A 25,703-nucleotide genomic window follows, 5' to 3' on the forward strand; every position below is an offset into this window, starting at 1 on the left:
CTCTCCCCCAGTACTAACCCACAGACAGTGTGGCATTGCCCCAGTACTGACCCACAGGCAGTGCAACTCTGCCCCAGTACTGACCCACAAGCAGTGCAACTCTGCCCCAGTACTGACCCACAGACAGAGCAACACTATCCCAGTACTGACCCACGGACAGAATGGCACTGTCCCAGTACTGACCGTCCGACAGTGTGGCACTGCCCCAGTACTGACCGTTGGATAGAGAGACGCTCGCACCAATACTGTCCCTCCGACAGTGCAACACTGCCCCAGTGCTGACTCTCGGACGGTGTGGCCCTCGCTCAGTGCTGACTCTCGGACGGTGTGGCACTCGGTCAGTGCTGACCCTTGGACGCTCAGTGCTGAATTGAGTTCCAGCCTGGATTATGGATTTTGTCTCTGGAGTCAGATTTGAACCAACAGGCGTCAGACTGAGAGGCAGGAGACTGCTAACTTCAAAGGCGTAGAGAGAAATGCTTGTGATTGTTAGAGTTTCAATGATGTCAGCTCCAGGACATCTCTGCAGGAGTCCCTCAGGGTAGTGTCCGTGGCCCAACCATCTTCAGCTGCTTCATCAATGACATTCCCCCCATAAGATCAGAGGTTGGGTAGTTAGCTGATGATTGCATGATGTTCAGCACCATTTGTGCCTCCTCAGTTAGTGAAGCAGCCCACGCCATCATACAGCAATATCCAGATTTGAGCTGAAAAGTAATATTTGTGGCATGCAAGTACCAGAAAAAAAATTATCTTGGATAAGTGAGAAACTAGCCATTGTTCCTTGATACTAAATAGTGTTAACATCACTGAATCTCCCTCTATCAACATCTTGGGATTGCTTTTGACTAGAAACTGAACTGGATTCGCCAAATAAATACGATTGCAAGAGCAGGTCAGAGAGTAGGGATTCTGCAGCAACCCTACTGTCTTCCAAACACTTTCCACCATCTACCTGGTACAGGTCAGGAGTGTGATGGAATACTCTCCTACTTGCCTGCAGCCCCAACAACACTCAAAACGTTGATCCCATCCAGGACAAAGCAGCCACTTGATTGGCACCATATCCACCCTCTTTACTATCAATGCTCAGTCACAGCAGTGTGTACCACCTTCGAGGTGCACCACAGAAATTCACCAAGGCTCCTTCTCCTCCACCTTCGAAATCCACTGATGGTTCAATGTCAAAGTATAAGGATCGCTGGCACATGGGCACACCACCCCCTGCAAGTTCCCCTCCAAGCCACTTACCATCTGACTTGGAAATATATCGCCGTTCCTTCAGTGTCGTCAGGTCAAAATCCTGGAATTCCCTCCCTAAGGGCATTGTGGGTCAACCTACAAGCACATAGGACGGCAGCGGTTTCAAAACGCAGCTCACCACCACCTGCTCAAGGGGGCAATTAGGGACGGGTAATAAATGCTGGCCAGCCAATGATGCCCACATCGCATGGTTGAAAAAAGAAATGAAATGGTGCCTAATGAACCAGGTGAATGCAGAGCTGAGACCCCTGGACAGAAACACTCTGGCCTGCAGTTTTGGGTCTGGGTCTGTGTCAGTGTTTGTTCTAAAGGAAGAGCTTACATTGAGTTGGGAACAGGCTGGCCAATCAGCTGGGGTTCCTGCCTGACCCCAATTCAGTGAATCTCTAGTGAGCAGCTCTCACGGACAGGAATGAGATCGATCTCTATGGTGATGCTCACTTGATTTTCAGCAAACAAACTCACCCTGTCACCCAAGTGAGAGTGTCGCAGGGGACAGGAATTCCCAACCGATGACATTTGCTGTAGCCGTCTACGTTGATTTGTTTTATGGCAGGTATTTATTGCTTTCTGCCAACCTGATCGTGTCATACTTATCGCTCACACTTGTACGTTGATAATGAGGAACCTCTCCACAAAGTCCAAATCTACTCCCTGCCTGTGTGCTTTCCCAGGAAATGGTTGGATGTGCTGAGTGAGCAGGATTTTGAATCTTGAAACTCAGGAGACCATTCAGCCCATTATGACAATGCTGGCTTATTGAAAGAACGATCCAGTTAGTCCCACTGCCTTGCTTATTCCCCTGAATGCTGCAGCACATATCCTTTTCACATATTAATCCACTTCCCTTTAGGGAGCTTCTGTTCTTACGATCCCAGCTGATGGTATTATTATGTCAAATCCCTGATAAATCTAGGCTTGATGGATCATAGGTTTTGGTTTGCAATATGATTACCATCATGGTCAGTCACTGAACATGTTCATGTGAGGCTGACAGTGTACCTCTAACAAAAGAACATAAGTATTTTTTACACAAAGAAAGATAAAACTGTGGTATCAAGAATGGGATGCAGCACTCTAGCTGGGGACTCATCAGTGTTTTTTTTAGTAGTTTAGCACATAATTTATTTAACTTTATACCACAGTTTATAATGCCAATGAGTGATTTCCTCAGTGTCTATCCTCCTATCTACAGGCCACACAGTCTGATGAACTGACCATCACTCTAGAAGAGCAGCTGGAAGTGATTGAAGATGGTGACATGGAGCATTGGGTGAAGGTGAGTTCAGTGAGGATGATCTAACATGAACCTCTTCATTTTCCAACAAACTAATAATCCAGGGCACCATTCCCAATGCATTGACTGAGCTGGTCCATCACTGACTGAGCTGAATTCACGGTTGGATTCCCACTGACTGAGCTGGGTTTCAGGGTTGGTCTCCCACTGACTGAGCTGGGATTCGGGGCTGGTCTCCCACTGACTGAGCTGGGATTCGGGGCTGGTCTCCCATTGACTGAGCTGGGATTCGGGGCTGGTCTCCCAGTGACTGAGCTGGGATTCGGGGCTGGTCACCCGCTGACTGAGCTGGGATTCGGGGCTGGTCTCCCATTGACTGAGCTGGGATTCGGGGCTGGTCTCCCATTGACTGAGCTGGGATTCAGAGCTGGTCTCCCACTGACTGAGCTGGAATTCAGAGCTGGTCTCCCACTGACTGAGCTGGAATTTGGGACCTTGTGTTGTCCACAAGCTGTGAACAGTAATTTATAAATCTGATTTAATTCTGGAAAGGCTCTTTTAGTAATCAACAAATGTTGAATGACTGTTCATTGAATACACACAACCTCCGATTCCAACTGCACATTTGTCTCTCCAAAAAAAAATCCAAAGTTAGTTATATTTAATGTGATGCTTAAGCCAAATGTAAGCTTCTGATCCGTGGTCTTCCAAGGGACAAGGGAGCACTGGGAGAGCCATACACCGTGTACAAAATATCCCAACTGAGTGACATAGACAGTATTGGCCATGAGGAGGTCGCTGTGAGTCAGTTATGCCCCATGTGAAGATTTTGGATGTTAATGTTTGGATACAGCCCTGGAGAGCTCGCTATCTGTGACCTCCCCAGAGAAACTAAGTGCCAAAAAGTTTGTACAGCTAAGCGGCTGGGTTTCCGGTTTGAGGTCCTCTCCGAGCGGATTTTCAGTCGGCAGTTCATTGACTGATTCTTTGAAGCTGGTACAACTGGCTCTTTGATAGAGCTGAAAGTGTGTTGCTGGTTAAAGCGCAGCAGGTCAGGCAGCATCCAAGGAACAGGAAATTTGACGTTTCGGGCAAAAGCTTCGGTATGACTATGCTCGGTGTTCTTTCCAAGGATGGACACCACCTTTGCTGAATGCACCAGGTGTGACTAGTCTCATCACCAACCCAACAAAACCCTTTGCTGAGATCTTGGTCAATTTTTACATTTGTTTGTGGGATGTGGTCACCATTGACTAGGCCAGCATTTATTGTCCAACCCTAGGTGCCCCTGAGAGGGTGTTGGTGAGCTGCCTTCTTGAACCACTGCAGTTCCATTGGTGTAAGTAGACCCACAATGCTCTGAGGGAGGCAGTTCCAGAATTTTGACTGAAGGAATGCTGTCATTTCCATGTCAGGATGGTGAGTGGCTTGGAGGGGAACTTGCAGACCCTGATATACCCCCATGCCTGCTTCCCTGTCCATCTAGGAGGTGGAGTCGTGAGTTTGGTGGGTGCAGTAGAAGGAATCTTGGTGAATTCCTGTGATTCATCTTGTAGGTGGTGCACACTACTACTACTGTGCATTGCGGTGGACAGAGTGAATGTTTAAGGTGCTCTTTTTTTGTCCTGGACAGTGTCAACTTCCTTGGAGCTGCACCCAGGCAAGTGGGGTGTATTCCATCAAACTCCAGACTTGTGCCTTGTAGATATTCCACAGGCTTTCGGGGGTCAGGGAGTGGGTTACTTGTCACAGCCCTTGTCTTTGTTTTTGTAGCCACAGTATTTGTTTTGTGGGGGTTGGTTGCGTTCAGCTTCTGGTCAACGAATGTTGGCAGCGGTGGAACTCAGTGATGGCAGTGCTGCTGAGTGTCAAGGGGAGATAGTTAGATTTTCTCTTGGAGTCATAGAGTCATAGGGATGTACAGCATGGAAACAGACCCTTCGGTCCAACCCGTCCATGCCGACCAGATATCCCAACCCAATCTAGTCCCACCTGCCAGCACCCAGCCCATATCCCTCCAAAACCTTCCTATTCATATACCTATCTGGATGCCTAATAAATGTTGTAATTGTACCAGCCTCCACCACATCCTCTGGCAGCTCATTCCATACACGGACCACCCTCTGCATGAAAACATTGCCCCTTAGGTCCCTTTTATTATCTTGCCCCTCTCATCCTAAAACTATGCCCTCTCGTTCTGGACTCCCCCACCCCAGGGAAAAGACCTTGCCTATTTACCCTATCCATGCCCCTCATGATTTTATAAACCACTATAAGGTCAGCCTCTGACGCTCCAGGGAAAACAGCCCCAGCCTGTTCAGCCTCTCCCCATAGCTCTTGTTGGAGAAATTTGCTGAAGATCCTCAGTCTTGTTTTTTAATTACTTTTGTCTATCCCTTCTTCAGGCCCGGAATAAAGCTGGTCAAATAGGTTACGTGCCTGAAAAGTATCTCCAGTTTCCAGGTGGGAACAGCCTATCCAGCAAGATCCCCATGGTAATGTCCTCTGACATTATGTCTTATTCCTCATCAAACAGCTCTGCAGAGCAGGAACTGATGACTTGCAGTGTCGTAGAGCAGCCAGCAGATGGAGGTAGGTCAAACCTTGATCTTTAACCCATTGTGAAGGTGCTTTTGGGACCACAGTGCAGGGATTATTACCACCCACTCCTGAACCATACCCCACCGCCCGCTCTGAAATACTGAGAGAGAAGGTGAATCGGGAAGGGTCCTTTAATAGGCACAGAGTTTCAGCTAAAACATCTGTACACTGTGGAAATATAGGGGAGTAAAAAGTGAGGTCTGCAGATGCTGGAGATCAGAGCTGAAAATGTGTTGCTGGTTAAAGCACAGCAGGTCAGGCAGCATCCAAGGAACAGGAAATTCGACGTTTCGGGCCGGAGCCCTTCATCAGGAAAATGGCTCCGGCCCGAAACGTCGAATTTCCTGTTCCTTGGATGCTGCCTGACCTGCTGTGCTTTAACCTAGAAATATAGGGGAGACCTGATTTGGAGCTATAATAACCTTCATCCTGTCTCTGAAGCAAGGAGTTCCAGATTTCTTATTCCAAGGACGTGAGCACAAAATTCAGCCTGAGTACTGACCCTCTGACAGTGCGGCGCTCCCTCAGCACTGACCCTCTGACAGTGCGGCGCTCCCTCAGCACTGACCCTCTGACAGTGCGGCACCTCCTCAGCACTGACCCTCTGACAGTGCGGCACCCCCTCAGCACTGACCCTCTGACAGTGCGGCACCTCCTCAGCACTGACCCTCTGACAGTGCGGCACTCCCTCAGCACTGACCCTCTGACAGTGCGGTGCTCCCTCAGCACTGACCCTCTGACAGTGCGGCACCTCCTCAGCACTGACCCTCTGACAGTGCGGCACCCCCTCAGCACTGACCCTCTGACAGTGCGGCACCCCCTCAGCACTGACCCTCTGACAGTGCGGCACCTCCTCAGCACTGACCCTCTGACAGTGCGGCACTCCCTCAGCACTGACCCTCTGACAGTGCGGTGCTCCCTCAGCACTGATCCTCTGACAGTGCAACACTCCCTCAGTACTGACCCTCTGACAGTGCGGTACTCCCTCAGTATTGACCCACTATTGGAGCAGTACTCCCTCAGCAGTCCCCTTCTGACCGTGTTCCATTCTCTGAATAGTGTTTTTTCAAAGAGAGTACTGAGGGTGTGATACATTGCCAATAAGGCATTATTGAGTAACAAATTATTATATGGCCAACTTATGACTGTGGGTGTGATCTGGAAGGGGGTTTTGAGGTTCTGATAGTTTTGTGAGGTTGCTGGTCTGGGAGATACTGTAGACTGAACCTTGACCTCACTGTAACAGTGTGGATCACAGTGTGCTTAAGGACAGCTTATCCTCACATCTCTGGGGTGTGGTGGGAGTGATGTTGAAGAGCTGATGTTGTGGATGTTGTTTCCCCAGTCTGCTTAGCCCGGGCGTTGTACGATTATGAGGGACAGAGCGCAGAGGAGCTGTGTTTCCCTGAAGGTGGCCTGATCAAGGTCCTTCACACTGATCAGCGCGGAGTAGACGATGGATTCTGGGAAGGAGAATTCAATGGCCATATTGGCGTGTTTCCATCCTTGCTTGTCGAGCTGCTGTCTGGGGAAGGCACAGATCTGGAGCTGGAGCCGATGCTGGTACTCTACACAGGGAATTTGTGGATTTTAATCAGTCTGTGCAGCTTTGTGAGCTTATTTAAACCTCTCATGATGTTCTCTCTGTTCAGGCACCGCACAATGACTTCACTTCCCCTTCCTCCCACTGTGGACTCTCCATTTTTGATGTGGGGAGACTGGGGTGGACAAAGTTAAAAATCACATAACACCAGGTTATAGTCCAACAGGTTTAATTGGGAGCACTAGCTTTCGGAGCATCGCTCCCTCACCTCACAACCACCTGATGAAGGAGCAGCGCTCCGAAAGCTAGTGCTTCCAATTAAACCTGTTGGACTATAACCTGGTGTTATGTGATTTTTTTAACTTTCTCCATTTTGTGAAATTTTCATAAACTCTTGCCTCCCGTTCTTGCTGCTCTTCAGTTGTTACTGCTCTCTGCCCTTGTTTCCAATCGTCTTCCTGTCGGGGGATATCCCAGAGAAGCCCTCCAGCTATGATCCAAACAATATCCCTGATTCATCCTCATCTCCTTAGATTCTCTGCTCAGTGTTCCTCTAATATAAAAATTAGAATCCAGTTTGGCCTTTCATGAGTCTGTATGTTGGACAGCACAACACAGGATGACACCACCCTTGGGCAGATCCGTATGGAGGCAACATTGTCAAACAGTGTCAACATTACAGAAGGTCAAGAGTCAAATGCCCACAGGCCCAAGTGAGCAGACGGCAGAACAAGGTAATCAAATTGGCAAATCAAGGTTTTGTCTCACATTAGGGATGGGATGACACCAACTGCGATGGCAAACCACTAGCCTTCTTGCTGAATACCCGACTGTCAAACATCAGGAGAACCCATCATTCATTCAGACTTCTTAGCATTGTAATCCTGTCCAAGGATGCATGTACCCCTCCGTTACTGTGTGTGTACACTTTTTCAGACACACTTTCTCTTTCACAGCTGAATATATCCGAAATCTTCCTGATACATTGGCTCTCTCCTCCCTCCACCCCCGTTGCTCAGTGCCCTGTGTTTCTCTTTGTAGTTTGCCATAACCCTTTCAACCAGGCATCACCAGATTGTGAGGCTCCTTCCTGCCTTTAGGAAAAAGTTGGATGTTCACCCACTGAGATCTGATCAGTGTAGAGAGTCTACAGTTCCCTCATTTTTACCACATGGACTTACTTTGCACTGTTGGTTCAATAGGTAGAAAATATACAGGACTAGATATAGGCCATTCTGATGCTCAGACTCTCTGCTGCTGAACTGTTGTTGACCACCTTGTTTTATTTCCCAGGATCCGACATCCCCACCTCCGTTCTCTCCTCCTGCTCCTGACTCCGGTGCAGTGGCATTTCACAGTGTAGCATCCGCACAGCAAGAGGGACTCCAAGTGTCACCTAGAAACAGTGGTAACTATATTGAATGTGTTCTTACACCCATTGGGTCTCACTAGTCAGGCCCTCAAGCCAATTACTGAAAAAGTGAAAAATCACACAACACCCAGGTTAGAGTCCAACAGGTTTATTTGAAAGTACAAGCTGTTGGATTGTTGGACCGTAACCTGGTGTTGTGTGATTTTTAACTTTGTTCACCAAGTCCAAAACTGGCACCTCCACATCGAAAAAGACTTGGAGGAAGCCATTCTCCCTTTTGATCCTATTCCATCATTCGATGAGATCCTGGTTAACCTGTATCTTAATTCCATCAATCCATCTTTGCTCAGCAACATTGGAGTCCATTTGGAGCACTGCACATTAGCCTTGGGAACAATAAAGTGTAGATCCAGTACAGAAAGGGTCATAGTATGGGGGAAGATTGCCTTGGGTTCCCTGACCTCTGGAATGTTAAGGAGAGAACATCAGGTTCTAAGATCCTAAAATGAATTGACAGGGTAGATATAAATTATTTTCCATTGATGGAGAGAGTTGAAAAGTGTGGAATACAGGAGGACAGGCAATATCTGAGGAGCAGGAGAATCGACGTTTCTCCTTCATCAGGAAGCCCTTCTCCAGCATCTGCAGTCCTCACTTTCTCCGAATTGTTGGAGAGAATCTTAGATGAGATGACATCATCTTCAAATCAGTGTCAGGCCATTCAAGAGGCAAGTTCAGAAACACAACTTCACGAGAAGTGTGGAACTCCGCACGGACTGTAGAAGCTAACTCACTTCACAATTATAATCTGAGATTGATAGATTTTTGCTAGCCAAAGGTATTCGGGGGAATGCAGCTGGTTCAGGTGACAGCAGTGAAGCTGTGGAACTGTTCTGATCTTGAAAAATAGCAGAACAAGTTCCAGGAGCTGAATAATCTCCTCCTGTGTCTTTATCCAACCATGTGACCATGCTTTAGCTGCTCAGGCCTTAGGTATACACTGATCTCTTGAAACACCGTTCATTTCCCAAATCCTTAACCAAGGGGGTCCCTCCTAATATCGTCTATAACTCTTTATCTTGAAATGTTGTAGATGTTCCATCATACTTAAGGCTGAAACAGACAGCTTTTTGGTCTCTTGGGAGGATTAAGGAAGGCCAGGAGGTCTGGGTGATGTAGTGGTAGTGTACCTATCTCTGAACTAGGAGCTCTGGGATCAAACCCCATCTCGGTACTTGATGGCCGTGCATAATAATGCAGCTGAATGGTTTTTTGTTGATAATCAAAATGTACACCTCCTCTGATAGCCCCATGGCAGGTACGAAGTGAGAGATTCCATGTCGGGCAGAACTATTTAGCCACAACGGGCTCCCCACAGTAACAGACTCCGTGTACAGGTTCTTGCTCTGAGCTTTGGCATTCCCATTCTGAGGGACTGGGACAGAATAATACACAGCCGCAAAATGTGAGGAATAGGCAGGAAAGTGGATCTGAAGCTGAAGATCTGTATTGAATAGTGCGGGAGGAGGCTCAAGGGTGCATTTTATCTGTTCCTCATCCTCAATGTTCTTATCTCAATCGTTTGTCATTCTGCAAAAGGAACCAGTCCAATAATTATAACTTACCATTGGCTGTGTTGAGAAGAGGCTGTTTGTTCACATGGGCTAGTTGGAGACTTTGTTACACAACCTTCAGGGTTAATGTCCAACCAGAGTTAACAACATTAACTGTGAGTATGTACATCTCGGGGATTCTGGAACATGCAGAACTCATTCCACTTTATTCCCCTTACAGTTTCTGCTGTCCTCAAGGAGGAATCCCATATCCTGGAGCCGATTTCCGAAATGCCTGCGGGACGACTGAGACCAGTAAGAGAGGATTTATCTGAGAAACAGGAATGTGTAACTCGCCATCTTTGAGCTCCCTCTGGGGAAATGCATCATCCTGGGAGCAATACACTCCACAAAGCTGTGCTTTTACCTCTTCATCTGTTCCCCCTGAAACCTCAGATGGCCACATCTTATCTTTCACCAGCCTCCATTCAGCCGTTACCTGTGGCTCAGTGGTTAGCACTGCTGCCTCACAGCTCCAGGGATCCAGGTTCAATCCCAGCCTGGGGTGACTGTCTGCGTGGAGTTTGCACATTCTCCCTGGGTCTGTGTGGGCTACCTCAGGGTGCTCCGGTTTCCTCCCACCATCCAAAGATGTACAGGTTGGGGTGGATTGGCCTGGGGAAGTGCAGGAGTGGGTCTGGGTGGGATGCTTTTCAGAGGGTTGGTGTGGGTTTGATGGGCTGAATGGCCTGCTTCCACACTGTAGGGATTCTATGATTATCCCTGTGCTCACTGATCTACATGGGCTCCCAGACCCACACCAGCTCCATGTTTAACATTCTCATCTGTATTCTCAAAGTTCTGACCAATGCCTCATACCTTCTTATCTCCATCATTCCCCCCAGCTCCTCAAAGATCCAGAATCCGTACATTACTCCACTTCAGAGGTGGTGCTCATCCCCAACTTTAATTCCCCCCATGATTGGTGGTCGTGGCTTCGGTCACCTGGCCGTGTGTTTGGAAATTCTCTCCTGTAGATAAAGGCTCCTTCAAACCTACCTTTAACCAAGTTGCTAAGTCACCGACACAATCTCTCCCTCTGTAACCCAGTGTCACATCCTCTTAGTTAATCACTCCTGATAAACTTTGTGGGTCCAGAAAACCTATTAAAGGTGCAAAATAAATAGAAGTTGTTCTTGTTGAGAACATTAGAGGGGGCCCGCAGTTTGTTTATTTCGATAAGCCTGAGCTGGGAGTGCAGAATGGAAAGGTGGTCCGTATTATTACTCAATTGACTCTGGGTGGGCTGGTGTATTTGCGTAAAGTGTGGGGCATGTCAGATCTCTGGTGACACTTGCTGTCTTTGGCGCATAAATGTAGAAATAACTTGGAGAGGGAATTGACTGGTGCCTTAGGAATGGAATGAAATATTTTATTGTTATGAAGATGGGGGCCATAGAGTCACAGAGATGTACAGCACGGAAACAGACCCTTCAGTCCAACATGTCCATGCCGACCAGATATCCCAACCCAATCTAGTCCCATTTGCCAGCACTTGGCCCATATCCCTTTAAACCCTTCCTATTTACGTACCCATCCAGATGCCTTTTAAATGTTGTAATTGTATCAGCCTCCACTACTTCCTCTGGCAGCTCATTCCATGAACGCGCCACCCTCTGTCTGAAAAAGTTACCCCTTAGGTCCCCTTTAAATTTTTCCCCTCTCACCCTAAACCTATGCCCTCTCGTTTTGGACTCCCCCCACCCCAGGGAAAATACCTTGTCGACTTATCATATCCATGCCCCTCGTGATTTTATAAACCTTGAAAAGGTCACTCCTCAGCCTCTGATGCTGCTGGGAAAACAACCCCAGCCTGTTCAGCCCCTCCCTATAGCTCTAACCCTGGCAACATCTGTAAACCTTTTCTGAATCCTTCATGTTTGCACTTGTAAGATCAGCAATCCTTGCCCATCCCTGATTGTCCTTGAGACGATGGTGTGGACCATTAAGTGAATGTACTTACACCATGCTGTGTTGCTGCTCCAGGATTTTGATCCTTCAAATGTCTGAATAGCCAATGAACATGCACATTAGGATGCTGTAGGTTACATAGAGATGCTGGATTTCCCATGCATCTGCTGCGCTCTGCTGTGATGGTTTGCAATCATTGTTCAGTGTTTGAGGTGATGGCCCAGTGCTACCTTTTGGTTATGAATTCCTTTGGTTTGTGTTGAACCCAGGGGAGTAGGGGAGGAGCCACAACCATAGAGCGAGGGAACATTATTGCAATCTAAATGCCCTGAATTTGTGTTTAACCAATGGCTCACGTGATCCTTTGTTGCTGTTCAACTTTCAGATTCGAGCTGCCCCTCCTCCACCATCGTCCAATCCGATTTCACAACAGGATGAGGAACTCCTTGTCTGAATATTCCCACCTGAATTCCAACCAACCCTACACGTGGAGCCAAAGCCAACTGGAGGAATGGGTGACAGGCCTTTGGTCCCAGGATTGGTGCTTCACATGGGAGATATGAGGGGGGTTGGACTGCAATCCTTGTCAGAATTCACCATGGCTTTGAATTTCCGCAGATGGAGAACCAGGAACCATCAGCTTCCAGATAGAGGATGGGTCCTTGGTGTGTTCATTGAGGACTTTCTCTGAGAGCGCCAACCTTTAATTCTCAACAATTTAAACTTGTGCAAAGCCTCTCTTGTGATGAAACATTCCTGGGACCTGAACATGGAATCATGTGAGCATATAAGACACATTCAAGGAGTGAACATCGTGCAATGGGATTTGGAATTCCCTTGTAATTGGGTCCAACCAATGACCTTTCACCCTTTCTGAAGCCAAGCTGATCGCCTCGTCCTCTGTTTGCTGTCAGGAGCACAAATGGGGTTTCATAAAGGGGCATTGTTTTGTGGCAGCGTCCTGGGGTCTCTGTCAGTTTGATCTGTCTGCGACAGACTCATTCAGCGAGCTATGAAGCAGTTATATCCCAGTTAGTGTGCACGTGTGACTGAATGGGATGAGTGATGGTAACTTTATTACTTCTTTGATTTTATTGGCAGCCTGTGCATTGTCAACCCGTTGAGGTGTCAATCATTGGGAATTACCTCGGAGTCCTCAGGAATGAAATGGCACTCACTTTCAGGTGAATTAGAGACACACGTCAAAGACATAGGTTTCATTGATTTCATTTCCTACTGGGGGTGTGAACGTACTGGAAATACTAATAGTTATTGACCATCCTTAGTTGTTCTGGAAAGATGGTAGTGGGCTACCTTCTGAAGTCACTGGGATTAATACAAATGGAGTGTCTTCTCAAACTACTTTGGAAGGTAGTTATGGTAAATCACATTGATGTGTAATAGGAGTCATGTAGCGATTCAAATCGCGTAAGGATTACAGATACCCTTCCCTAAAGGACATTGGTGAGCCAACTGTGTTTTTCTGATAGCCTCATGGTTACTTTCACTGAGGCCAACATTTTATTTCCATGATGACACTTGCATGATGAACATGCTATTCGTCATTTGTCAGCCCAAACCTGGATATTGTCCCAAGTCCTGCTGCGTTTTGACATGGACTGTATCAGTTTCTGAAGAGTCATGATTGATGCTGAACATTGTACAAACATCAGCAAGCATCTTCTGACCTTATGGTGGAGGCAAGGTCATTGATGAAGCAGCTGAACACAGTTGGGCCGAGAACACTACCCTGAGGAACTCCTGCAGAGATGTCCTGGAGCTGAGACGACTGACGTCCAACAACCACAACCATCTTCCTATGTACCTGGTGTAACTAGAACCTGTGGACTCCCATTGACTCCAGTTTCATTAGGGCTCCTAAATGCCATGTTTAGTCAAATGCTGAATTGATGCCAAGGGCTGTCACTCTCTCACCTCACCTCTGGAGTTGAGCTCCTGTCAGGTTTGAACTAAGCCTGTGATGAGATCAGGAACTGAACAGCCCTAATGGAACCCAAGTTATTGCTACATAAGGGATGCTTGATAGCACTTGTTGATAACCCCATCTATCATTTTACTGACAATTAAGTCTAGACTGATGGGGCAGTAATTGGCTGGCTTAGATTTGTCCTGCGTTTTGTATACAGGATGTACCTGGACAATTCCTGCATTGCATGGTAGGGGTCAGTCTTGAGCTGTATTGGAACGGTTTGATTGGGGTAATAAGTCTTCAGAATTATTATTCAAAATGTCAGGACCCATAGCTTTTGCAGTATCCAATGCTTTCAGCCATTTCTCAGGGGTTCAGTTGCGTAGATCTTTAAAATGCCATGAACAGGTGCAGAAATAATCAGGAAGGCTAATGGAGGTGCAGGTTTTTATATCGAGAGGAACTAGAGTACAAGGATTCAGATAGGTGAGGGTCCAGAAGACGGGAGGTTGGCTAACGTGGTACCATCATTTAAGAAAGGTTGTAAGGACCAGCCAGGGAACTATAGACCAGTGAGTCTGACGTTGGTAGTGGACAAGCTGTTGGAGGGAATCCTGAGGGACAGGATATACATGTATTTGGAAAGGCAAGGACTGATTAGGGATAGTCAACATGACTTTATGCGTGGGAAATCATGTCTCACAAACTTGATTGAGTTTTTTGAAGAAGTAACAAAGAAGATCGATGAGGGCAGAGCAGTAGATGGACTTCAGTAAGGCGTTCGACAAGGTTCCCCATGGGAGACTGATTAGCAAGGTTAGATCTCACGGAATACAGGGAGGACTAGCCATTTGGATACAGAACTGGCTCAAAGGCAGAAGACAGAGGGTGGTGGGGGCGTGGGGGGGTGGGGTTGTTTTTCAGACTGGAAGCCTGTGACCAGTGGAGTGCCACAAGGATCGGTGCTGGGCCCTCTACTTTTTGTTATTTACGTAAATGATTTGGATGTGAGTGTAAGAGGTACAGTTAGTAAGTTTGCAGATGACACCAAAATTGGAGGTGTAGTGAACAGCGAAGAGGGTTACCTCCGATTACAACAGGATCTGGACCAGATGGGCTAATGGGCTGAGAAGTGGCAGATGGAGTTTAATTTAGATAAATGCATGGTCCTGCATTTTGGAAAGCAGATCTTAGCAGGACTTATACACTTAATTGTAAGGTCCGAGGGAGTGTTGTTAAACAAAGAGACCTTGGAGTGCAGGTTCATAGCTCCTTGAAAGTGGAGTCACAGGTAGATAGGATAGTGAAGAAGGCGTTTGGTATACTCTCCTTTATTGGTCAGAGTATTGAGTACAGGAGTTGGGAGGTCATGTTGCAGCTGTACAGGACATTAGTTAGGCCACTGTTGGAATATTGCAAGCAATTCTGGTCTCCTTCCTATCAGAAGAATGTTGTGAATCTTAAAAGGGTTCAGAAAAACTTTGCCAGGGATGGAGGATTTGAGCTATAGGGAGAGTTTGAATAGGCTGGAGTTGTTTTCCTTGGAGCATCGGAGGCTGAGGGGTGACCTTATAGCGGTTTATAAAACTATGGATAGGATAAATAGACAAAGTCTTTTTCCTGGGGTGGGGGAGTTCAGAACTAGAGGGCATAGGTTTAGGGTGAGAAGGGAAAGATATAAAAGGGACCTAAGGGGCGACTTTCTCACACAGAGGGTGGTATGTGTATGGAATTAGCTGCCAGAGGAAGTGGTGGAGGCTAGTTCAATTACAACATTTAAAAGGCATCTGAATAAGTATATGAATAAGCAGGGTTTGGAGGGAAATGGGCCAGGTGCTGGCTAGTGGGAATAGATTGGATTGGGATGTCTGGTTGGCATGGATGAGTTGGACCGAAGGGTCTGTTTTCCGTGCTGTACATCTCTATGATTCTATATTATGGTGCAGTTATATGAAATCCTGGTTGGACCCCATTTGGAGTACTGTGAGCCCATCTGGGCACCACATCTTAGGAAGGATATATTGGCCTAGGATGGAGAACAACATAGATTTTACAAGTATGATGCCTGGACTTCAGGGTTACATTATCAGGAGAGATTAAACAAACTAGACCCATTTTCTCTAGAATTTTGAAGGGTAAAGGATGATCTGATCAAAGCCTTCAAGGTATTAATGGGAAAAGACAGGGTAATTATAAATAAACTATATTCATGCATTGAGGATTCTAGAACTAGAAGATCATGACCTAAAATGTAGGGCCAATCTGTCCAGGTGAGATGTTAGGAAGCACACCAGGATGGGAGATGATTGGAACTCTCTTCTACAAAAGGCAGTGGATGCTGGATTAGTTGTTAATTTTAAATCTGAGATGAAGGTTTGTTAAGCAAATATATCAAAGGATATAGGCTATGGAATTAGGCTACATATCAGCCATGATCTCATTAAGTGGTAGAATAGGGTAAAGGGCTGAATGGTCTATTCCGGTTCCTATTTTCCTGATATCACATGCAATGCTTTGAATTGACTGGAGTCTGGCATCTGTGGTGATGGGGAATTCCAGTGGGAGCTGCGATAGATCATAGATTATTGTAAATGCTTCAGCCTTTGGCACTGAGGTGGGATTTTTGTGAGGTGTCATCTTCCAGTCAGCTATTTAATTGTCCACCACCATTCATGACTGGAATGTGGCAGATATATATCTGATCTTTTGGTGTAGAATGATTTAGCTCTGTCATTTGCTGTTTATACTGTTTGGTATGCAAGTAGTCCTGTCTGGTCGCTTCACTAGGTTGACAGCACATTTTAAGGTATGCCTGATGCTGCTCCTGGCATGTCCTCCTGCACGCTCCATTGAACTGGGATTGATCCGTGTGATAGAAATAAAGTGAGGGGTATATTAGGCCATCAAGTTGTAGAGTCCACTGAATTGAACTGCCTAGAAGCAGATTAAATAGTATCTTTCAAAAGGTAATTAGATAAGTATTTGGAAAAAGAAAAATAGAGAAGGGACTAGGGAAGGAATAGGGGGTCAGAAGAGTCATAGAGATGTACAGCATGGAAACAGACCCTTTGGTCCAACCTGTCTATGCTGACCAGATATCACAACCCAATCTAGTCCTACCTGCCAGCACCCAGCACATATCCCTCCAAACCCTTCCTATTCATATATCCATCCAGTTGCAATTGTACCAGCCTCCACCACTTCCTCTGGCAGCTCATTCCATACACGTACCACCCTCTGCGTGAAAAAGTTGACTTTCTGACAGGAACAGGAGGGAATAAGGTTGACTGAAGGTGGTTCAGAGTGAGGCTGTGTGGGAAGCATGTCTTTCCAGGTGGTTTACTCCTGGCTCAGGAAACAGGGAGACAAAGGCTATTAGGTCTAGGCAGTGAAGACCATAATCAGATTCGCTACTATCTCACTGAGTAGTGGAGAAGGTTTGAGGGGCTGAATAGCCAGCTGGGCTGAATTCATACATAGGAAAAAAAAATACACTGAGTTTATGACAGAGCTATCGACAACATGCTGGAAAGGGGAGTCATTCCCACTGTCCTAGACAATATGTATCTCTCTTAAACAATTCATAAAGTGATATAATTTATTTACAGTTTTGTGTGGGATCCTGCTGTATATGAATTGGCTTTCATGTTTCCTGTACTACAACAGTGTGCAGGTTGAAGAAAGTTCCTCATTGGGCTATGAAGCATTGTACATCATCCTGCCATAGTGAACAATACTTTAGAAACGCAGGTCTTTCTTTCTCAGCTTCAGAATGTGGACAGAGAGTTTGTTTTTATCAAGTCAGAATCTGGAAGCACATTGTACGTAATAAATAATAAACCAACAACACTACTTTAAACTAACCTTTTGAGTCTATCACTTGGGACAAAGACCAAATATAGGAAAAGGCAGGGATTGAGGGTTGGGACAACAAAGTTGCTTCGGGATCAAGTCTGAGGTCATTCCCAGGTTTTGCAAAATAAAATCTAAGCCAGCACAATCGTTTCAGTACCGAGGGTGCTCTGCAGTGTTGGAGGGACAGTACTGAGGAAAGATAGTGCTAAAGTGCAGCTGTCAGAGTTACAGTACTGAGGAGGTGCTGCAGTGTCTAGGAAGCAGTCATGGGGGAGTGCTACACTGTCAGAGTTACAGTACAGAGGAGGTGCTGCAGTGTCTGGAAAGCAGTGCTGGAGAGTGCTATACATGTGATACTGAAGGAGTGCTTCACTGTCTGGGAAGCAATAGTGAGAAAGGCAGCACTGTCAACAGTGAGGGGGAGCTTATTCGTCTGGGAAGCGGTGAGTGAGAGCTGCAACATAAGAAGGGCAGTCTTTTGGATGAGAGCAGTTAGTCCTGCCAACTGTAATTCTTCAATGTAAATAATAGCACGTTAATAAATCTCGGGTTCATTCTGATGCCTTGTGTGTGCTGCCGATTCCCTTGTATTGGTGTTTCAAATTATGATTGAGCTTGGGTTTTATGAGCAGGAACAGGAAAGATGCTTCACTTCTGGGGAGACCAGAACTAGGGACCATAAATAAAAGAAAGTCATGAATAAAGCCAATAGGCTAAAAGCCAAATTAGGATAAACCTCTTCACCTACAGAGTAATGAACAGGTGGAGCTGCCACAGGAAATAGTTGAAGGGAATGGTGTAGGTACATTCTGGGCGCAGCTAGATAAATACATGAGGATGAAAGGGATGGAATGATTTGTTGGTGGGATTTAGATTACACAGGATGGGAGAGGCCGTGTGGAACACAAAGAACACTGGAATGGTTGGCCCAATGCTTTGTTTCTTTGCTGGAAATTCTTCAAGCTATCCCAAGTGTGACGGGTATGGAACAGAGATCCCAAGTGTGAGTTGGCCCTGCAGCCAACAGTCATCTTGCTCAGAAAACAACGCAAAAAGTGTGGTAAATACAGCAAGCTGGAGGGGAGATGGTGTGGGGGGTACAGGAAGGTGGAGGGGAGACGGTGTGGGGGATACAGGAAGGTGGAGGGGAGACGGTGTGTGGGGGGTACAGGAAGGTGGAGGGGAGACGGTGTGGGGGGTACAGGAAGGTGGAGGGGAGACGGTGTGGGGGGTACAGGAAGGTGGAGGGGAGACGGTGTGGGGGGTACAGGAAGGTGGAGGGGAGAAAGTGTGGGGGGTACAGGAAGGTGGAGGAGAGAAGGTGTGGGGGGTACAGGAAGGTGGAGGAGAGACGGTGTGGGGGGTACAGGAAGGTGGAGGGGAGACTGTGGGGGGTACAGGAAGGTGGAGGGGAGACGGTGTGGGGGGTACAGGAAGGTGGAGGGGAGACGGTGTGGGGGGTACAGGAAGGTGGAGGGGAGACGGTGTGGGGGGTACAGGAAGGTGGAGGGGAGACGGTGTGGGGGGTACAGGAAGGTGGAGGGGAGAAGGTGTGGGGGGTACAGGAAGGTGGAGGGGAGACGGTGTGTGGGGGGTACAGGAAGGTGGAGGGGAGACGGGGTGGGGGTACAGGAAGGTGGAGGGGAGACGGTGTGAGGGGTACAGGAAGGTGGAGGGGAGACGGTGTGGGGGGTACAGGAAGGTGGAGGGGAGACGGTGTGAGGGGTACAGGAAGGTGGAGGGGAGACGGTGTGGGGGGTACAGGAAGGTGGAGGGGAGACGGTGTGGGGGGTACAGGAAGGTGGAGGGGAGACGGTGTGGGGGGTACAGGAAGGTGGAGGGGAGACGGTGTGAGGGGTACGGGAAGGTGGAGGGGAGACGGGGTGGGGGTACGGGAAGGTGGAGGGGAGGTGTGGGGGTACAGGAAGGTGGAGGGGAGACGGTGTGGGGGGTACAGGAAGGTGGAGGGGAGAAGCCCAAGGCAGGAGGAGTGGGATAGTTGAAAAGATTTCGAACAGACCTAACAGTTCAGAACTGGGCACACACAGACTGTTTACGAAGAGACTGTTTAGCCATTTGAGACTGCCCACCTATCGTTGAGATCATTCCAATTCATTGGAATTTGGAACTCAAACAGAGTCAGCTTGACCTTAATGAATGGTGGAGCAGGCTTGAAGGGCCAAATAGAGTTATACAGTATGACTTAATACCTCTCTTAATTCATGTGTTTGTACCAAGGCTGTCAAGCAGAGGAGGAGCTGATTCCTGAAGCATGGACACATGAGCTGGGTGTGATGTGCTCAGATCGATTCCCAATTCTCTATCAGTGACCCATCAGGCGAATCGAGCTCAGAATGCAATTTGAACTGAAATGGCACCAGAAGCAGATTTGACAATAAATTTCTTCAGCTAATTTCTCTCTTCAAGTATTTATCCATCGCATGGGGCAAAGAACAGGGATATCAGACAGCTCCCTAAAAGGGCTGAATGTCCTCCCTCTGCAGGTGTCGTTCTACAAACCGACTGCTTGGCAGTGTGGAGGAACAGAGGGATCTTGGTGTACAGGTACATAGATTCCTCAAAGTTGCCACCCAAGTGGATAGGGTTGTTAAGAAAGCATATTGTGTTTTGGCTTTCATTAACAGGGGGATCGAGTTTAAGAGCTGCGAGGTTTTGCTGCAGCTCTACAAGTCCCTGGTGAGACCACACTTGGAATATTGTGTCCAGTTCTGGTTGCCCAACTATAGGAAAGGTACAGAGGCTTCGGAGAGGGTGCAAAGAAGGTTTACCAGGGTGCTGCCTGGACTGGAGGGCTTGTCTTATGAAGAGAGATTGACTCAGCTTGGACTTTTCTCCCTGGCGAGAAGGAGGAGAGGGACCTGATTGAGGTATACAAGATAATGAGAGGCATGGATAGAGTCAACAGCCAGAGACTTTTACTCAGGGCAGGATTGACTTGTACGAGGGGTCATATTTTTAAGATATTAGGAGAAAGGTGTAGAGGAGACGCCAGAGGTAGGTTCTTTATGCAGAGAGTTGTGAATGCATGGAATGCATTGCTAGCTGTGGTGGGGGAAGCAGTCATTAGGGACATTTAAGTGACTGCTGGACATGCACATGAACAGCAGTAAATTTAGGGATGTGTAGGTTAGGTTATTTTATTTTACATTAGGATTAATCATCAGCTAAACATCGTGGGCCAAAGGGCCTGTTCTGTGCTGTACTTTTCTATGTTCTATGCTTATTTCGCCGTGTGCTTGCATTTTCCTTTCAACAACAACATCTTATATTTGTGAAGCATCTTCAGCATAATGAAACATCCCAAGCGACATCACGGGGACATTCTGAAACTAAGTATGACACCAAGTCACATCGGAAGACATGAGGTCAGATGGCCAAAGATATTTTTAATCAACCTGTTTGGATATGTTATGACCCACCTCTGATTTAGGTGCGACTTGACCCCAGGCCTTGTAGGCCAAAGGTAGGGACACTACCAACGTGCCACAAAAACTATAGGAAGCAAGGTGGCCATACGTTTGCTCAAAAGAGTAGGTCTGAGTAAGTGAACTAAGAGACTAAAATGAGGCTGATTGAGGATTCCAGTTCACGGGGTTTATGCAGCTGAAGGCACCTACACCAACTGGAGTTCTGAAACTGCACTGGAAGCATTAACTCCGCTTTCTCTCCACAGGTGCTGCCAGACCATCTGAGTTTCTCCAGCGATTTCTGTTGTTGTTTCATATCTCCACCATCAGCAGTTCTTTGTTTTATTTGAAAGTAAAACAGGTTATTTGGGAAGTACCACATTTGGGGGGAGCCTTCTGCCTGTAAATTTGGCTGCTGGGTTTTCCACCATCGGTATGTTCCAAAGGTACTTCATTGGTTGTGAATGCTTTTGATGTTATGAAAGAACGTAGAAATGAAAGTCTTTTTAAAGAGGGATTTCTTCCTCTCTGCTTCCCACACTGTTCTACACCAGGTTTTGGGCTTCTTAACTGTTCAGGAATGGTTTAATTAATCTCCAGGAGTAAAGTAAAATGAGGGATTAAACATCACTGAACACTAATTTTCTTCCCAGGGGGAGTCTGTGAAAAAGCTGTGAGAAAGGACTGCAGTGCCAGCTAATGCCACCAGGGTGTGCAAGAGGCCTGTGCATGTCTGGGCTGTCCACACTCATTTCACTTAAGGCTGCTTTCGGAGCTGATGAGAATTGAAGTATTGCATTGAGGTGTGTGGGCAAGTTGACAAGCAATCTCTTCAGGTTGGGGTGAAACCCCATGTTTCCCCTTCCCCTCCAAACCCAACTATACCCAAGCTCAGCACAGTCCCAGAGATCTGGGTCAGACTGAAATGTAAACAGGGAAGTTAAAGGTTCCTGAGGGTAATATGGATTTGAGCTTACAATCAGACCAGCCAGGATGCCCCAGCTAGCTGACCACCTTTCTGCCTCACTGGTTGTATAGCTGGTACTAGAGTCCCAGCTCCCAAGTGCGGAGTGCGAGATGGACCAGAGGGACAGTGTAGTTTTGAAATGAGGTTCCTCGCCTGCGGTTAGGGTTGGGGACTAGTGCTGAGATTGTGTCTGAAATCAGGCTAGGCCTTTGGTATCATCATCTCCAGGCCCATCACTGGCTGTCTGCGCCTTGTCCAGAAGGGAAGACACAGTCCTGAAAAAGAACAGACAGCAGCACTCAGTCACTTAACATCAGAGTGACAGTGATACAGTCACACACATGGCTATAGTGACACACACATACACTGCACATCATTCCAGAGTGAACAATGAACCATTCCTTTATCCATTTGAGTGTGCTGCATTGCACACGTTCACACACCACAAATTTACTCAATTATTTACATTCGACTACAAGGGAAGGTGGACAGAGAGAAAGAGAAGTGAGGTTGAAAGACAAATAGACAAAGGGCAGGGAGAAAAATGAGAAATGATATAAGTGGGAAAGAGTAGTCAGACTTAGCAATGTCACAGACTGAGCAGTGATTCAGACTGATCACTAATTATTCTTTATTTCCATCCAAAACATAATATTCTTGAGAACGCACCTGTGAGAAGCTCATTCTTGAGTCACAGCTGGGCAGGATCAGACTCCTGGAATAGTACAAAATGAATTATGAATCTGATCTCTGTGAATCTATAGATCCTTTGTCAGATGGGAAGCCTGTACTCGGTCGTCCACTGACATTTTTCACAAAATGACAAAGAAGATCAGTCACCAAGCAGGCGAAGAGAAAATGTAAGCACAGAGAGGGAAGTGGGGGTGAAGGGAGTGGAGTGAGGAGTGAATGAGATGGAGCAATGAGTGGGGATTGAGGTAGACGAGGAAAGGAAGTGGGGGGGTGGGGGAAGCGTGGGGATTTTGGGAGGGCAATGTTCAGAGCCGAGTGAGTCTGAGGGGAACCCAGCTCACGACACAGCAACGTACCTTTATCGTCCCCTCATTGGCTGTGCTGTCATGGGTGGTGGGTTTCTCACACTCCGGGTCTGTCTGCGTTGAGACTGAATGACCCCGAGAACATGTGTCAATCGCAGGCAGCCTGCTCAGTTCCTGCGCCCAGTGACCTTTCCCAACACGTGTAACCCGGAACCTACAGTCAGAGATAATACATCAGTCAGAAACACATGCACTTATATTTGGGCTACAGACCATCCTGAATTGAGGCTCAGTTAGTGAGAGACCGTCGCTGAATCCCAGCTCAGTCAGTGGGAGACCAGCCCCGAATCCCAGCTCAGTCAGTGGGAGATCAGCCCTGAATCCCAGCTCAGTCAGTGAGAGACCAGCCCTGAATCCCAGCTCAATCAGTGGGAGACCAGCCCCGAATCCCAGCTCAGTCAGTGAGCAGCCCTGAATCCCAGCTCAGTCAGTGGGAGACCAGCCCTGAATCCCAGCTCAGTCAATGGGAGATCAGATCTGAATCCCAGCTCAGTCAGTGGGAGACCAGATCTGAATCCCAGCTCAGTCAGTGGGAGGCCAGCCCCAAATCCCAGCTCAGTCAGTGGGAGACCAACCCCAAATCCCAGCTCAGTCAGTGGAAGACCAGCCCTGAATCCCAGCTCAGTCAGTGGGAGACCAGCCCCAAATCCCCGCTCAATCAGTGGGAGACCAGCCCCGAATCCCAGCTCAGTCAGTGGGAGACCAGCCCTGAATCCCAGCACAGTCAGTGGGAGACCAGATCTGAATCCCAGCTCAGTCAGTGGGAGACCAACCCCAAATCCCAGCTCAGTCAGTGGGAGACCAGCCCCGAATCCCAGCTCAGTCAGTGGGAGACCAGCCCTGAATCCCAGCTCAGTCAACACCACACAATGAGGCTAAGCATATAGATGAGGAGCTACCTGGACCTGAAGCCTGGCTGTGGGCATGTGGAGAATGGGATGTTATGGAGAAGCAGTGGGACCAAGGGCTGTGGTGGAATACCCCACTCTCTGTGTGGATACATAATTTACTAATTTCTGGAGATAACTAGACAGTTTGTCAAAGAAAAAAAGTTATCTTTTGCTTATATGGAGAGGCATTGAGTATGGCAGCACCAAAATTGTGTTAAAACAGTAGAAATAACTGATTGGCCTCAATTCTGAGAGACCTCACCTTCAAAAGGGTGGCAAGTCTTGGAGAGGGTGCATATTAGATTTACATAATAGTATTATCACATAGTAGTATTATCTACTCCTTAATGGGATACGTGCATCAGTTGTTAGGTCAGCTTTTAATGCCCAGCTCTTGATGCTCTTGAACTGGCAGGTGGGACTAGTTTCATTTGGGATTATGGTTGGAATGGGCTGGTTGGACCGAAGAGTCTGTTTCCATGCTGGATGACTCTATCACTCTATGACTTTGAGTGGCTTGCTCGACCATTTCAGAGGGTAGTTAACAGTCAACCACATTACTGTGGAGAAAGTGAGGACTGCAGACGCTGGTGATCAGAGTCGAAGAGTGTGGTGCTGGAAAAGCACAGCCAGTCAGGCAGCATTCGAGGAGCAGGAGAGTCGACGTTATGGGGATAAGCCCTTCATCAGGAATCACATTGCTGTGGGTCTGGAATCTTGGCAAGATTAGGTAAATATGGCAGATAGTGTCCCCTTAAAGGTCATTTGTTAAGCTGAAAATAAAAACAGAAAGTGCTGGAGATGTATTTTCATAACAATCAATTATAGTTTCGTAGTCACCATCACTGAGATAAGCTTTATATTCCACAATGTATGAATTATGTCCAAATTTTCACCAGCCATTCTGGTGAGGTGAGAGCCCCTGTCCCAGAACATGGAGTTTGCATGTTCTCCTCGTGTCTGCGTGGGTTTCCTCCAGGTGCTCCGGTTTCCTCCCACAGTCCAAAGATGTGCGGGTCAGGTGAATTGGCCATGCTAAATTGCCCGTAGTGTTAGGTAAGGGGTAAATGTAGGGGTATGGGTGGGTTGCGCTTCGACGGGTCGGTGTGGACTTGTTGGGCTGAAGGGCCTGTTTCCACACTGTAAGTAATCTAATCTAATCTAATCTAATTAGCCTGGCCCTCTGGATTACTTGTGCACAATCTCCCTCATCAAATAAGCCATAAATCAATGATTTCGGTAATAGTAGGCAACTGAGCCAGTCGTCTCAAGATATTGAGAAAGTTGAGCAATAAATCCAGAGGTGTGTGTTTGAGGTGAGTGTGGGGATGAAAAGACTGATCTTTAATTGAGTAAGTTATGTGCTGCATCAAAGTGTGGTGAGAGAAGATTCAATTATAACTTTGAAAAGGGAATTGCAAAATTATTTGATGTGGAAAAGTCTGGAAGGCTGTGGGGGAAGAGAATGGGATTGGGACTTATTAGATAGCTCATTCCTAAGGCCAGTGCAAGGCATGGTGACCTTCCTCTGTACTATGGTATTCTGCGGAGTCAGTGTGGAGCCAGGCAACTCCTGTCAGTCAATGTTTTGGCTTCTGCAATATTAACCTGAACACCAGAGATTGTTTCCTAATTGTAATGAGGTCAAGTTTGAGGAACTTGTGGTTTCTTGTACCTGCCCACAGAGAGGACAGTGACCTCCACGCCGTGATTCCTGCCCTTGGTCTCTCTGGCCCGTCTGTGTTTCTGCAATGCAGATCTCTTCCTTCTCTGATTGCAGCTCAGACAGGCTGACCCAGCACTTCCTGCAGCCACAGAGTGCACAGTATGATGGTGATGGATCAGGGGAGGAGCTCTTGTCACAGCTGGTTCAGGGAAAATTGGACTGAAAATTAAGAGCAAGAACAATATGGAGTTAGACAAAGAGGAAAGTTCCCTCTATTTGTTTAAATTAAAAATACAGCTCCCTCTATACAGTCCTCATCAAACATTCCCAGGACATGGACAGCACCGGGTTAGATACAGAGTAAAGCTC

General features: G+C 47.2%; 1 protein-coding gene across 1 annotated transcript in view; it reads left to right on the forward strand.

Annotated features, from left to right (window-relative positions):
- LOC132823475 (F-BAR and double SH3 domains protein 2-like) overlaps nucleotides 1-17,885 on the forward strand; it is a 70,095-nt gene extending 52,210 nt beyond the window's left edge. Inside the window, exons 15-20 of the mRNA XM_060837381.1 lie at nucleotides 2,459-2,542; nucleotides 4,906-5,092; nucleotides 6,447-6,664; nucleotides 7,938-8,052; nucleotides 9,811-9,884; nucleotides 11,926-17,885. Of these exons, the coding sequence (XP_060693364.1) occupies nucleotides 2,459-2,542; nucleotides 4,906-5,092; nucleotides 6,447-6,664; nucleotides 7,938-8,052; nucleotides 9,811-9,884; nucleotides 11,926-11,994 (747 nt within the window). The 3' untranslated portion in view covers nucleotides 11,995-17,885. The remainder of the gene's footprint in view (nucleotides 1-2,458; nucleotides 2,543-4,905; nucleotides 5,093-6,446; nucleotides 6,665-7,937; nucleotides 8,053-9,810; nucleotides 9,885-11,925) is intronic.
- Nucleotides 17,886-25,703: the final 7,818 nt, after the last annotated feature.

Source organism: Hemiscyllium ocellatum, chromosome 16 (genome assembly GCF_020745735.1).
Source record: "Hemiscyllium ocellatum isolate sHemOce1 chromosome 16, sHemOce1.pat.X.cur, whole genome shotgun sequence".
Taxonomy (NCBI): Eukaryota; Metazoa; Chordata; class Chondrichthyes; order Orectolobiformes; family Hemiscylliidae; genus Hemiscyllium; species Hemiscyllium ocellatum.